Here is a 12459-nt window from a genome sequence, read left to right as displayed (position 1 = left end):
GGTTCCTGGGTGGTTGTCTCTGGCCTGCTCCCTCCTGAGGGGCTGGAAAGCTGCTAAGGTGGTGTGACTGTGGAAGACTTCCGAGACTCCCTGGCTGGAGAAGGAAGCAGCTGGTTTGTTAAGGCTGGGGTGAGGAAGGCACAGGGCCTCCCCAGTGGCTCAGTGGTAATGAATCTGCCTGCAATGCAGGAGCTACAGGAGATGCCAGTTTGATGCCAAATGATTCCTGGGTGGGGAAGATCCCCTGGAGGAGAGCATGGCAACCCACTCCAGTATTCTTGCCTGGAGAATCCCATGAACAGAGGAGCCTGGCAGGCTACAGTTTACAGGGTCACAAAGGTTGAACACGACTGAAGTGACAGCACACACACATGCACAAGGAAGGCACACTCAGGTGGACTTGACTCCGTGTGGCTCCCCACCTCCTGGCGGAGGCTGGGTTGCTAGGCAGGAAGTGGTGAGGGGACAGGGAGGGCCATTCTTCTCCCCACTGCGTGGCCACGCCAGAGGATTCCATGCTCAGCATTGCCTAATATAGGAGCAGGTCCCTGGGGCCCTCCTTGCCTGGAATGAGAGGCCTTGCATTCTTGTATAAATGTGTACATCTTTGCTGATAGCTGGAGGTGTGTATCTCCCCACCGCCCGCACCTGGGAAGGGGAGACTTCTGGGCACAGGTGCCTGCTTGGATTTACCATTGTGGTTTCAGGAGTGAGCATTCCCATTCAACAATGGCAGATGGGGGACAAAGTACTTACCTGGGGCCCCATGGGCAGAAATGGCTGAGTGGGGACTGGGAGCCCAGAGGCAGGCAGGGGCAAGGCTGGGGACGGTTTCTGAGAAGGTTCCAGGCTGGGATCCAGATATTTATATATTAGTCAATTTTTTCAGGGCTCCTGGGAGCCCTCAGAACTTGGTTAGAACTCTGCGGTTGTTCAATAGCAGGTGGAGGTTTGAAAGCCGTTCCTCAGGTGTGTGATCCCCGTGACTAACCCATATGCCCCCCAGGGCAGCTCAAAGCTGCAGTCCCACTCCCAGTCTCAGTGTACTTCACCAAGGCAAAGGCGGGCATGGTTTTCTCAGAACAGGTGAAGGTGCTGAGACCTGAAGAAGATTCCAGACCTCCTGAGCTCTGTCACTGACTGTGTGACCCTGGGCAAGTCATTCGACTTCTCTGTGCTCCAGTGTGTGACATGGGCACGGTGCCCTTTTCAGAATGGAATGGGTGGAATAATGATGGTATCTGCTTACAGTAGTGCCAGGCACATAGCTGGAGACCCCTCTCATGTGGTCTTAATACACGTGAGACCCTTTCAACATTCCCACGCTGCACTGCTCCAGGCTGGGGTGCCCAAGTGACCTGGAGGCAGGAACTCAGCTTGTGATGGACAAAGTTGGGGTCAGCTGAGGGTCCTGATCCAGCCTTCTAGCCTAAGAGAAATTAACCAGATACGCAATGGGAAGGACTCCAGGGAAACCACAGGAGAGATCGGAGACCAAGATCCCTGACCTTTCCCACCCTCTTCCCACCACTCCACACACTCAGGCCCCAGGAGCTTCTAGGCTACACCAGTGGGGGAAGGGCCTCCCGTCAGCCCTGCAACTCCCTCAAGGTCACCTGAACTGGCTCAAACTCCTCTCTCCTCTCAAAGGCACGAGGCGGTCCATTGTCCCAGCCCTGTCTGTGTCCAGGGGCTAGTGTGAGCACCTAGGGAGCTTCAGGGGTTCTCATGGGCTGCTGTCCTCCTACGCCTGCCCACTGGTCACACTGGTGGGTGGTCTGGAGCTCCGAATATCTGGGTCAGGTCATGCACCACTCCCCTATCCTGCACATGGCACCTCCAGCTCCTTATCTTAGTTCCACAAGTCAGTTGGGAGCTGCCAGGGCCAGGCAAGGACCAGGTCATTAATTACTGGGTCCCTGAGTCTTGCCCCAGAGGGCCTCCGAGTCTGATGGAAGAGATAGCTAATAACAAGCTGGTGCCCTCCTCGTGTTGATAGAGATAGCACGATCTCTATGGCATAGGGGCATGGGTAGGGGTGAAGTATCAGCATGGGAGAGCCCCAAACAAACCTGGGAGCCCAGGGAAGCTTTCCTGGGAGCAGGGACTATTTGAGCTGAGCGATGAAGCCTGAGCAGGTGATCAGCAGACAGATGAAGGAGTGAGAAGGGCATTCCAGGAAAAAGGAACAGCGTGGACCAAGGCGGAGCTGCAGACACTGGTGCATAAGGGGGAGAAGTGGGAGCAAGTCTGGAGCCATGGGAAAAGGGTCATGTCCAAATCCAGGGGGCCGAGAAGTATCCACTGAGCTGTGTAGGGGTGGGACAAGCACCAGGTCGAAGATCTCCCCACCTCCTGGGGTTGGCGGTCATGGATGCCGAGCAGCCTCCAACTTTTCAAAGTCAATGAGTAACTTGAGGGGCTGGGCAGGGTCAGGCCTGCTGCTGTGGACCCAGGGGTGTTTTCCACTCCTGAGCAAGCGTGGCTGGCCCGCCTACCTGCTCAAGTGTCCGCCCTGCCCTGTTCCACCCAGTTTGGCCTGGCCAGCACTCCTGTAGAAAGACTCCTCTCACCTGGCAGCTGGACCAAGGGAAGCCAGCCTCGGGCATCAGTGGGTGAGGGCCTGGGAGCTGGGACCTGGGACCTGGGTTGGTGGCAAGGCTGAGGCAGGGGTTGGTGGCAGGGGAGGGAGAAACATGCCTTGTCGTCCAGGGAAAACTTCCCGGGAGTGATTGGTGTGGCTGTCTGCGCTCTGCATGCCCAGCACTGTGCTGAGTGCTGGAAAACACTGAGGTGAGGGCAGGGGTCCTGTCCTGTGAGGGCTCCATGTCTGCAGGATAACAGTGGGAGTTAGAACAGTCTTGGAAACCCTGAACCCTGAGTCCTCTGTTTCAGGAAGAATTCTCCGGTGGTCAAATCCTCTGTGACCTTGGTCAGCTCTTGCCCTTCAGGCCTTGCCTACAATGTGAGGCGACCACAGGAGGTGGCCCTCAGTGTCATCAGGGTCTTTTTAGCTTCAAACCTTGGTGATTCAGGGAGACTGCTGGGAAATGAGTACTTTGGGATCCACGAGCTGGGGAGGCTATGGTGGGAAGGAGACAGAAGTCTGGAGGTGAAGCTCCCTGTGGAGATCCTTGTGGGCACAAGAACCAAGAGATGCAGTGCAGCTGGGCCTGGGGGTCTTGGTGGGCCTGGCCAAGGAGCCAGACACTGCGCTGCAGGCGATGGGGAGCCACAGGCCCCTCAAAGCAGAGGAAGAGGAGGCCAGTCGGTTGTGAAGCCAGGCTATGTGTGTGCAGTAGGCTCAGGCCGGGGAGGGAGGGGGTGGGAGGGTGGTGGGCAGCGTCCAAGTGGTGGGGGAGGGGCTGCTCTGAGAACTGCTGGGGCAGCACAAGACAGGGCACAGGCGGCCTGACTGCCTGCCCCCTAGTCCAGCTGAAGGAGGAGGGGCCATTGTACCCCATGGGGCCTGGGGAAGCTGTGGCCTGGGACTCAGTGGGAATGGGTGAGGAACACTTTCTAGAGGGAGGGTTATGGGAGGGACCCTCTGTGCACCAACCTGGGCTGGATCCTTACAGGCCCATCCTGACCATGGTCGCTGCCTGGCTCTGGCTACTTTGCTTCTTAGTCCCCCAGGTGAGTCAGGCCCTCTCCTTGCCCTCAGATCCTGGCCTTGGGGGTTGCACTTTCACCCCCTACTCCATTTGGACCAGTTGCACTGACTATGTATGATAGTGTCTGGGGGATGTGGCTCTAGGCCTGTCATGGGGTTAGGAGGTCAAAGGCCAGGGGCGGAGGGATAACGTATGACCAGGCCCAGGGAAGGGGTAGAAATTCCCCTTCTTTGTTGGGTCGTAGCACCCATGGGAGGAAGGTACAGTTTGGTGACGTGTTGAGAATCCCTCCACAGGCTCTCCCTAGAGCCCAGCCTGCAGAGCTGTATGTCGAAGTCCCGGAAAACTATGGTGGAAATTTCCCTTTGTACTTGACGAAGGTGAGTCTGAGAGCTGACTGGGTAGGCTGCCCTCCCCCAGGTCCTGCTTCCTCTACCTCCAGCCTCCCTTTCTCTTCACTGCTCTGGCTTTCTAGAGAATATGTGGTATAGTGTGAATGGCTAGTAAGATTTTCATCTCAGAAGAAAGTAGAGCTTTAAATGGAAGGAGGGGGACTTCTCTGGCGGTCCAGTAGTTAGGACCAGTGCTGTTGAACCGGGGCCCCAGGTTCAATCCCTGATCAAGGAGCTAAAAATCCCAGAGGCTGCACGGCATGGCCCCCAAATTTTAAAACATAATAATTAATTAGTTAATTAAAGGATGAAGTGATGGAGGAGGGGTTTCAAGCTTCAGGAAGTAAGGCAGAGAGTACAAGGGAGCACCCAACACAGGCGGAAGAGCTTTGGCTTTGAATGTCCATTCTGTTCCTTACTTGGCTTTGTGACCTCAGGCAAGCACAAGCCCTCTCTGAGCCTCAGTTTCCCCATATTAAAAAACGGGGCTATTGGGTGGAAGGGGCATCCCCCAGACTCGCCCCCAGCTCCCTTCACCTCTGTTCTTCCCCCACCAGCTGCTGTTGCCCCGTGAGGAGACTGAGGGCCAGATTGTGGTGTCAGGAGATGCAGGAGTGGCAGGGGAGGGCCTCTTTGCTGTGGACCCAGAATCTGGCTTCCTGCTGGTGACCAGGGCCCTGGACCGGGAGGAACAGGCAGAATACCAGCTACAGGTACGGCTGGGCCAGGGGAGGGGGAAGTCGCCTGGGGAGGGCGGGGCTCTGACTACTCCTTCTTGTCAGGTCACCCTGGAGACCGAGGACAGACGTGTCCTGTGGGGCCCGCAGCCTGTGCGTGTGCGTGTGAAGGATGAGAATGACCAGGTGCCCCACTTCTCTCAGGCCACCTACAAAGTTCATCTGAGCCGGGGTACTAGGCCGGGTGAGTGCCCAAAGCAGTGAACTCACAGCAAGGTCAGAGAGAACCAATGGGAGAACAGAGAGGAAACAGATGGCCAGAGAGATGGCATAGGGACAGGGCAACAGGGTCCAAACTGCTCCCCTCCCATTTCTGTCTCATCTGCACCCCCCACCCAACTGAAGGTCCACAGGTGAGTTCCATCTACTCTAGGCCTCAGTTTACTCATCTGTGCAGTGGGGTGAAGAGTCATGGCGCACCTTCAGAGTCCTGATATGATGATGGGTATGGAAGGAAGAACCAGGGAGAGATAGGTGAAGCGTGGGAGGTTCTCCCTACGCCTTTGGCCCTAATGGTAAACTCTCTCCATACTCCCAGGTGTCCCCTTCTTCTTCCTGGAGGCTTCCGATGGGGATGAGCCAGGCACAACCAACTCGGATCTTCGGTTCCACATCCTGAACCAGGCCCCAGCCCAGCCTGCTTCAGATATGTTCCAGCTGGAGCCTCGGCTGGGCACTCTGGCTCTGAGCCCTGAGGGTGAGCCTGAGCTCAATGTGAAAAGGGAGGGACAGGGAAAGCTGGGTTTCATCTGAGCTGTAGGATGGGTTTGCAGCTCAAGAGATAAAAGAGTATTGCAGCTGGAGAGGGTAGCAAGGCAAAATCATGTGTGGAGCCAGGACCATGCACGGAGAGTTAAGAAATGGTGTGCCTGGAAGCAGGGTTTCCCTGGTGGTTCAGTGGTAAAGAATCCACCTGCAATGCAGGAGGACCAGGTTTGATCCCTGGGTTGGGAAGATCCCCTGGAGGAGGGAATTGCAACTCACTCCAATACTCTTGCCTGGAGAATCTCACAGACAGAGGAGTCTGGTGGGCTACAGTCCATGGGGTTGCAAAGAGTTGGACACAACTGAGCAACTAAGCATGCACATGACTGGAAGTGCCTCAACCCTACATTTACAAACCTGGGCCTAAGAGGCAAGGGTAGGAGAGACCTGAGGGGCTGTGGGCCAGAACACTGCTGAGAGACCTTGGGATGGATGGCAAGAGAGACCCGAACCTGGGAGTTCAGACCAAAGAAACAAATTGGGAAGAGAAAAAGAAGCCAATCATACAACTCGCTCATTCACCCATCTACCACCCACCCACATATATAGTCCATCTACCCAACCATCCATCCACAGGTCCAAATCCCCATCTATCTACCCTCCCAAGCCTCCATCCATCCATCTAGTCAACTGTCCATTTATCCAACCAGTCATTCATTCATCTACATATCCACCCATGTACCCCCTCATCCTGGCCATCCACGAATGCAGTACATCAACCATTCATTGTGTGGACAGATGTGCAAGTGATTCTGTAAACTGTCAAGTCCAGGTTAGGTGCTCACAATGGTGCTACAGGCTCCCTTGGCCAAGAGAATATTCTGAACACCTGCCATGTACCTGGCTTTGTTTGGTTCCTTGCTGAGAAGGATGCCCTGGCCCCCTGACCAGCTGACTGCCTTCCCCTTCTAGGGAGCACCAGCCTAGAAAAGGCTCTGGAGGGGTACTACCAGCTGTTGGTACAGGTCAAGGACATGGGTGACCAGGCCTCAGGCCACCAGGCCACAGCCACCATAGATGTCTCTATAGTGGAGAACACCTGGGTGCCCCTAGATCCTGTCCACCTGGCAGAGAATCTCCAAGTCCCATACCCACACCACATTGCCCAGGTGAGTAAATAGCTGTTACAGCTGAAATAACTCCATGGATGGTGCAGCTGGGCCTGAGTCTTGTGGAGATTGGGGTTTGGATCTGGGGCCCAACTTGACCTTGACTCCTGCTCCACCTCTAACTATGCTCCCCCCTCCTCCGTCCCCATCAGCTTCCATGATGCAATGAGTGTTTAAAGGACCAGGCCCTGAGCTCTATGCTCTGACCTCACCCCAGGCTTCCTCACAGAACAGCTGCTACCTCCTTGCTGCCATGGGGATTGTCACCTAGGCCAGGAATGTCTCAGGCCTCCTCGAGGAATGCCCTGGGGTCAGGCTCAGTCCCAGAGGGCAGAGAATAAAACAATCTGGTCATTCAGACACTTTGGGCAGAATCCAGGCTTGAACCAAGGCAAGGCCACCACAGAGTTGCCACAACAACCGCCCTGAACAAAAGGACCCTACCTGGACTCCCGAAAGGACAGTCGCTTGCCTGGAGTCACGTGGCAGTTGGGGCGCAGGCTCCCTAAACCGTGAACAGCTGGAACATAAGGGATAACATGGGCTATTCCTGCCCCTCATCCTGGGGACCCTCATTCTGTGCCCCCCTCCCAGGTCCACTGGAATGGGGGGGATGTACATTATCACCTGGAGAGCCAGCCCCAGGGACCCTTTGATGTGGACACAGAGGGGAAACTCTATGTGACCCAGGAGCTGGACCGAGAAGCCCAGGCTGAGGTGAGATGAAGGGGGAGCCAGGACAGGCTGAGGGGTGTTTGGTCCCTGGTCAGGGGGCTTCTGGGGGTGTCACATCCTCCACAGGCACTGAGGCAGAAGAACTGGAGCGGTCCACCAGAAGAGAAGACCCTGGTCTTCACCTGGAGCCCTCCCACTGCCCACTACAGTACCTGCTCCAGGTGCGGGCTCAGAACACCCACAGCGAGGACTACGCAGAACCACTGGAGCTGCAGGTGGTGGTGACAGATGAGAATGACAATGCACCCATCTGCCCCCCACGAGGCCCCTCAGTCAGCATCCCGGAGCTCAGCCCCCCAGGTGGGCTATGGGCCCTGTTAGGGGGTTGGGTAGTGGTAAAGTCCCTGTGAACTATGCCCTGTGACTCTCCTGTGCTGTGGCGCCAGCCAGCCCCAGGCCCCTATGTCAACGTCTGACCCAACCCACACACATACACAAAGAAGAGTAGGGGGTAAGGCCTCCAGGCTTGGCTGTGGTCCCAGCCAAGTGGGTGTCATCTTCGCAGGCACCAAGGTGGCTAAGATTTTGGCAGAGGACGCAGATGCCCCCAGTTCCCCCAATTCCCATGTTGTGTATCAGCTACTGAGCCCTGAGCCTGAGGAGCCGGCAGAACTGAGAGCCTTCGAGCTGGACTCCACCTCGGGCAGCGTGACCCTGGGGGCTGCCCAGCTCCAAGCTGGCCAGAACATCCTGCTTCAGGTGCTGGCCATGGACCTAGGAGGAACAGATGGTGGTAAGTGCCCCAGTGTTGACCGGGGTTCCCTGACCCCTCGGCTCCCACCCTGGCCTCCCCAACATGCCCTCCTCTGTCTCAGGCCTCAGCAGCACCTGTGAAATACCAGTCACCATCACGGACATCAATGACCATGCCCCTGAGTTCACCACTTCCCAGGTAAGCGGGCACAGGGAAGGACCCCTTCAGAAGGCAGTAATGGTGGGCTCATGGTCCCTCGCCATCTCTCCAGATTGAGCCCCTGAGTCTCCCTGAGGATGCAGAGCCTGGGACTCTGGTGACCACACTCACGGCCACTGATGCTGACCTCGAGCCTGCCTTCCGCCTCATGGACTTTGCCATCGAGGCAGGGGATGAAGAGGGGACCTTCAGCCTGGACTGGGAGCCAGACTCCGCTCATGTCCAGCTGCGACTCCTCAAGGTAAGGGGCTAAGGCTGGAGAAGGGGTGCATATACACGCACACATTCATGCATGAGGGCGCCATGCCTTGGCCCACACAGTGACCCAGGTCCCTCTGGTTCCAGAACCTCAGCTATGAGGCAGCTCCGAGCCACAAGTTGGTGGTGGTGGTGCGGAACGTGGAAGAGCTGGTGGGGCCAGGCCCAGGCCCAGGAGCCACAGCCACTGTGACTGTGCTGGTGGAAAGGGTGGTGCCGCCTCCTCAGCTGGACCGGGAGAGCTATGAGGCCAGCGTGCCCATCAGCACCCCTGCCGGCTCCCTCCTGCTGACTGTCCAGCCCTCAGACCCCCTGAGCAGTCCCCTCAGGTGAGCAGGAGCCCAGCCCCTTACCCAGACTGGACCTCCTCTGTTCCTTGGGGATGACCCCCGGACCTCAGAGGGAACTCACATTATTTACAACCTGGAAATTTCCTCAAACCATTGGCTAATATGCAGGTTGTGACTCTTGGGGGCACCAGGGTAGCAGGGAGAAGGGGTGCTGGGACCCCTTGAGAGCTCAGATGATGCCTCCTCATTCCATCCTGTATACCCGGCCCTCTTCCTGCCACCCACCCAGACTGCAGCACTGGGTGCTGTTCCCAGGCCTCTGGCTCCATCTTGGCCCTTTGTGGGCTGTCCTGGGAATAGTGAAATTAAGTCTAGAGCCCCACAGGCTCTAGTGTGGTCCCTTTCTCAGCCTCGGTGTCTGTGGTTTAAGCCCTGCCCCGCCCCAAGTCCCTTAAGCTGGAGACAGATCATGGATGCTGCTGCTGCCTTCAAGTCACAGAGGGAATGTTGGACTCGAGCATGTCACATGGCCCCTGGAGGTCTCTGGGCAAGACCCCATATGTGGTCACTGCCTCCCTGCCCATTTTCTTTGGGCCTCAGGTTCTCCCTGGTCAATGACTCCGAGGGCTGGCTCTGCATCAAGGAGATCTCCGGGGAGGTGCACACAGCCCGGCCCCTGCAGGGCGCCCAGCCTGGGGACATGTACACAGTGCTCATAGAGGCCCAGGTTGCAGGTATGGCCAGCCTATGGTGGGGACCCCTGGGAGGGTGAGAGAGCCTCAGACAGACAGATGGGGAGGACCAAGCCTCCTCCCCAGGGCCCTTGCTGGCATCCACTCTGCCCCAGGCAGGAGGGAGGGACAAGGGGCTGGGTACAGTGTCCTTCTCTGAGAATGCCTGGCTTCTGCTCCACCACCATCCTCTTCGCCAGACACTTGTAATCCCCCAACCGCAGCCCTGGGGCGGTTGCGGGGGAGCCTCTTAGGGTGTCAGCTTTAGACACAAACTGGGAGCAGAGGGTTTGGGGCTGGGCGGGAGGTGAGGGGGCAGATAAGGGCCAGGGGTTCTCCCTGGGAGGCGTGCCAGGAGGTGAGCTTGGATGAGGTCAGGTGGGGAGGACTCCAAACACCATGTTGACGGGATGAAGAGCTGGCCCAGGGGCGGGATGTCAGGTTTCCGCTCTGAGCTGGGCTGTCCTGTGATGCAAGACAGACCAGCAGGGGTGAGCTCATGTACAGTCAGGGCATTTCTGCATTGTTGGGCCCTGGCTCCGGGGGCCGGGGTGGGGGTTGGGGGTGAGGCAAGCTTTCCATCCAAAAAGGCACAGAAAGGCCTGGCAGGTGTTTGGATGGTGAAGGGGGTGAAGGGCATTGTGAGGAAGAGACTAGCGTGGAAATGCTGGGATAGAGAGGTGGAGGTGGAGGGGAAGGACGGGCACGAAAGGGGCTCAGCCGGGTGAGAAGATGGACTGTGGGGAAGGGGACCAGCCCAGGGACCCTGAATTCACCCCACCCCCGACAAGGGGCCGACCCACACCAATACTGCCTCCTCTGCAGATGAACCAACGCTGAGCACCTCTGCGACCCTTGTGATCCACTTCCTGAAGGCCCTTCCTGCCCCAACCCCGACGCTGGCTCCCGTGCCCTCCCGACACCTATGCACACCCCGCCAGGACCATGGGGTGGTTGTCAGTGGACCCAGGGAGGACCCTGACCAGGCTGGTGGACATGGTCCCTTCAGCTTTGCCCTTGGTCCCAACCCCACCGTGCAGCGGGATTGGCGACTCCGGGCTCTCAATGGTGTGTGCCGCGGAAAGCGGGGAGGCTGCGGCCAAGGCAGGGGCGGGGCTTTCGGAAGCCGGACACCCTCTCACCATGAGGGTGGGGCCGGGCCTGGGGGGAGCAGCCTGGTGACTCTGATCGCTGCTTATGGTCCCAACAGGGTCCCATGCCTACCTCACCTTGGGCCTGCATTGGGTGGAGCCTCGTGAACACGTAGTCCCCATAGCTGTCAGCCACAATGACCAGATATGGCAGATCCAGGTCCGAGGTGAGGCCGGGCTGGGGTGCGGCCAAGGTCAGGGGCATGCAGTTTCTGAGGGAGCCACTGGGATGTAGCGGGAGGGACTGGGCAACATGTCTGCAGGCTCATGTGGACAGCATATACCTGTGCACACCTGCACATGTGTGTCTGGGCACGCAGCCACATGCACAAAGGAGCTTGCATCCCACCCCCACACCCATGACACATACACAGGCACAGAAGCACACGTAATAGCCAGCTGGGCTGGGCTAAAGGCGCTGAGAAGCTGGGAGCCCTCCCGCACCGCCCTGACCTTCCTCTGCCTGTCCTCAGTGATCGTGTGTCGTTGCAACGTGGAGGGGCAGTGCATGCGCAAGGTGGGCCGCATGAAGGGCATGCCCACGAAGCTGTCGGCGGTGGGCATTCTCGTGGGCACCCTGATAGCAATAGGTAACGGAGGCTGGGTTCCTGCGTTGGGGAGGGCAATGGTGGTCAGAGCCACTGCCTCCAGATTAACAGTGCCCCTGTTCCCATGGTGCCCCCCAGGGCTGAGAAGAAACCCCCCCAACTCTCGGAATCATTATGCTCTTGCCTCCTCTTTACCATAGTCCAGGTCATTCTCACTGATAACAGCACTTACTGTTACATTGTTACACCTTAACTGTGTATCAGCCAAGCACAGGTTTATTGAGTTGAATCCTCCCACAACCTTGTGATGCTGGCATTTCCCCACTTTTCCAGGTGAGGTCACTGATGCTCAGAGAGGTTAAGTAACTTGTCGGAGTTTACACAGCCAACGTGTGGCAGAGCTCACTCTTTCCAGCCGAATTCCTTTAGTTCAAGCCTCCCTTTCCAGCCCCTTTGTTTCTTTAGCCCCCTAAATTTTTTTTTTCCTGGCTGGTTTTCTTTACTGGTGCTAGGACATTGCTACAGTGTGCCTTCCTCTCAGAGGTCCATGGGGACAACTCACTGGCTCCCAGACAACCCCTTCTCTGTTCCCCAGAGAAGGGGACCTTGGAGGCTGGGGCATTCTGGGGCAGCCTCAAGGGGATGGGTACCTGGTGAGGGCCGGATGAGCCAGTCATGCTCCTTCAGGCACCAGAACCACAGAGTCATTCCCAGTTCAGCCTCAGAGATGCTATCTAGGAAACTGCTTCCTCATTAAATCAATTCCAATAGCAAGGAGTCCCCAGGGATAGACAGGTCCTACTGCCCTTTCTGAGGGGTGATCTATCCTCTCTGGCTCCTCAGGCATCTTCCTCATCCTCATCTTCACCCACTTGACCCTGGCGAGGAAGAAGGACCTGGATCAGCCAGTAGACAGTGTGCCCCTGAAGGTGGCAGTTTAAATGGTCCAGGCAGCCCCTGCTGGGAACTTGGCATCTGGCTGCATCTGAATCCACTGGGAGACGGCCCAGCACTCCAGATCCACAAGGCCGAGACAAGGCAAGAAGCCCCTTCACTTGCCCTAGGAGGGAGGCAACATCCCCGGACATGTCTGTGGGGCCTGCACACTGACTCAAGTGCCCGTGGAACCACTTCAGACGGCTCATGTCTGTCCAATAATAAAGCCTCAGAGAACTGGCCATGAGTCCTCAGAGACCATGTGCCCATGCCAAGCGTC

The 12459-nt window shown here is 57.4% G+C and overlaps 1 protein-coding gene across 4 annotated transcripts; it reads left to right on the top strand.

The window, feature by feature from the left end:
• The first annotated feature begins 2379 nt into the window (after positions 1-2379).
• Positions 2380-12459, top strand: CDH16 (cadherin 16). Of its 4 annotated transcripts, none has more exons than XM_061387455.1 (18): positions 2407-2611; positions 3579-3636; positions 3911-3994; positions 4564-4719; positions 4789-4927; positions 5282-5440; positions 6421-6617; positions 7212-7334; positions 7502-7652; positions 7858-8085; positions 8168-8244; positions 8318-8506; positions 8611-8852; positions 9414-9547; positions 10370-10612; positions 10755-10862; positions 11169-11285; positions 12087-12459. In XM_061387455.1, the coding sequence occupies exons 2-18, from the start codon at positions 3592-3594 to the stop codon at positions 12182-12184; spliced, it is 2490 nt and encodes an 829-aa protein (XP_061243439.1). In that variant the 5' UTR covers positions 2407-2611; positions 3579-3591; the 3' UTR covers positions 12185-12459. The 4 variants fall into 4 exon arrangements, with proteins under 4 accessions (XP_061243440.1, XP_061243441.1, XP_061243439.1 ...); XM_061387454.1 differs by having other exon boundaries at positions 2409-2615; XM_061387456.1 differs by lacking the exon at positions 11169-11285 and having other exon boundaries at positions 2380-2615.

Source organism: Bos javanicus, chromosome 18, assembly GCF_032452875.1.
Source record: "Bos javanicus breed banteng chromosome 18, ARS-OSU_banteng_1.0, whole genome shotgun sequence".
Taxonomy (NCBI): domain Eukaryota; kingdom Metazoa; phylum Chordata; class Mammalia; order Artiodactyla; family Bovidae; genus Bos; species Bos javanicus.
The sequence above is the reverse complement of the archived record's forward strand: the minus strand, read 5'-3'. Positions and strand labels throughout refer to the sequence as shown.

What these genes read in the sequence shown, in the direction of transcription:
- CDH16 (XM_061387455.1), top strand. Translation starts at nt 3,592, where the DNA reads ATGGTCGCTGCCTGGCTCTGGCTACTTTGCTTCTTAGTCCCCCAG. An exon ending in CCTAGGAGGAACAGATGGTG is followed by an intron (nt 8,086 to 8,167) that starts GTAAGTGCCCCA and finishes CCTCTGTCTCAG; the next exon opens with GCCTCAGCAGCACCTGTGAA. An exon ending in GGGCACCCTGATAGCAATAG is followed by an intron (nt 11,286 to 12,086) that starts GTAACGGAGGCT and finishes CTGGCTCCTCAG; the next exon opens with GCATCTTCCTCATCCTCATC.